The sequence below is a fragment of the Aplysia californica genome, unplaced genomic scaffold (assembly GCF_000002075.1).
Source record: "Aplysia californica isolate F4 #8 unplaced genomic scaffold, AplCal3.0 scaffold00431, whole genome shotgun sequence".
Lineage (NCBI taxonomy): Eukaryota > Metazoa > Mollusca > Gastropoda > Aplysiida > Aplysiidae > Aplysia > Aplysia californica.
This window is the reverse complement of record NW_004797701.1, coordinates 354319-355746: the sequence shown is the minus strand read 5'-3', so window position 1 is coordinate 355746 and position 1428 is coordinate 354319. Positions and strand designations below refer to the sequence as shown.

Sequence of the window (1428 nt, the reverse complement as noted above, 5' to 3'; positions counted from 1 at the left end):
CATCCCCCCCCCCTACCCCCTGCTCGCTATTCTTTTTGGCCCTCTACTTTCCTCTCTCTCTTTGCTTTCTGCTTAGTGTTGTCAGTAGTCTAGAGGTTAGACTATCGATATCGAACTCATAACCGTGAGATTTCGGGTTCAGGGGTTCACGACTCAGTTCGATCCAACATTGCCTCCTTTGAGATGGACACTTTACACGAATATTCCCGTTTGGCTCGGTTCTGTTGGCAATGGATGTTAGATTCGGAGGTTCCGCCTCTTAAATAAACTAACAGTGTTGCAAAAAGCGTTAAACCCCGTACAATTTAGCGCATTTTAGCGCTTCCTTGACCTCTCCATGACAGCCATCCTTCCCTACCCGCTCCCCCACCCCCTCGTCCCTGCTCCTTACATCTCCCTTTGCTACTGGCGACATCCCCCTTCTTTGACCCTTTTTCCTTTACCCCCCACCTTTAAACTGCCTTCTCCCTGACCACCACCCTCCTTTTTTCCCTTACCCATTTATATGAGATTGACGCCATCTGATTAGTAGAAAAAGTGCATATGATAGTGTCCAACAGTGTATTACGAGCGTATTTAGTATAACAATTAACTGTAATAGCAGATAGAGATTCCAGGATTATAGATGTAAGTCATTGATCTGAGAGCGGTGATGATTTTAGAAATAATAGTGATGATGAGGGATTGCCTTTTTAACCTCCATCTACCTCCCCTCCCCGGTTACACCATCCTACTTCCCCCTAAATAGGACATCACTAAACTCTTAACCACTCCACATTAACCACCTCCGACGTACTACCACTATAACCCATCCCCCTTAGTACTCCCCTTTTAACCATCCCACTACCCCTGAATGCCTCCCCCTCACTTCCTCTACCACCCTCCTACTCCCTGCCCTCAATCCACCCCCTCCCCCCCTTGACTATTCCTCTCCTTCTCCCTGATCCCTCTATATAATATAGTGTAAAGCGCATAGAGCTTGCTTTCGAGTCGGGACATGTGCTGATATAAATGTTATGTATTATTACTATATAACAAATTTCCATTTAATCACATCAAAGTCCCCACCCCCTCCCCCTGTTCAGACCTGCCTGTTACAGAGCTGGAGGCATACAGGGCCAGGTTCCTCCGGACAGTGTCCAGCCTTGACGACGTTGACCACAGCGCTCTGACTGTCGACCCCAAGAATTTTGAGTTTCCATTCGAGAATCTGGTGTTCGAGGGGGGTGGGAACAAAGGGCTGGCTTACGTCGGATGTATCCAGGTAGGTCGATGTCTGGGGGGAAACGAGAGATCAGATCGTTTGTTAATATTATTATGTTGGTTGCTTTATCAAACGAGAAGTTGTGGAGGAGGAGGAGAAGGAGGAGGAGGAAGAGAAGGAGGAGGAGGGGGTGGTGGTGGAGGAGGAGGAAGAAGAGGAGGAGG

General features: G+C 48.0%; 1 protein-coding gene across 1 annotated transcript in view; it reads left to right on the top strand.

Annotated features, from left to right (window-relative positions):
• LOC106012608 overlaps positions 1–1428 on the top strand; it is a gene marked incomplete at its 5' end in the record, with an annotated part of 24664 nt that overhangs the window by 1500 nt on the left and 21736 nt on the right. Inside the window, 1 exon segment of the mRNA XM_013086054.2 lies at positions 1086–1264. Coding sequence (XP_012941508.1) covers positions 1086–1264 — 179 coding nt within the window.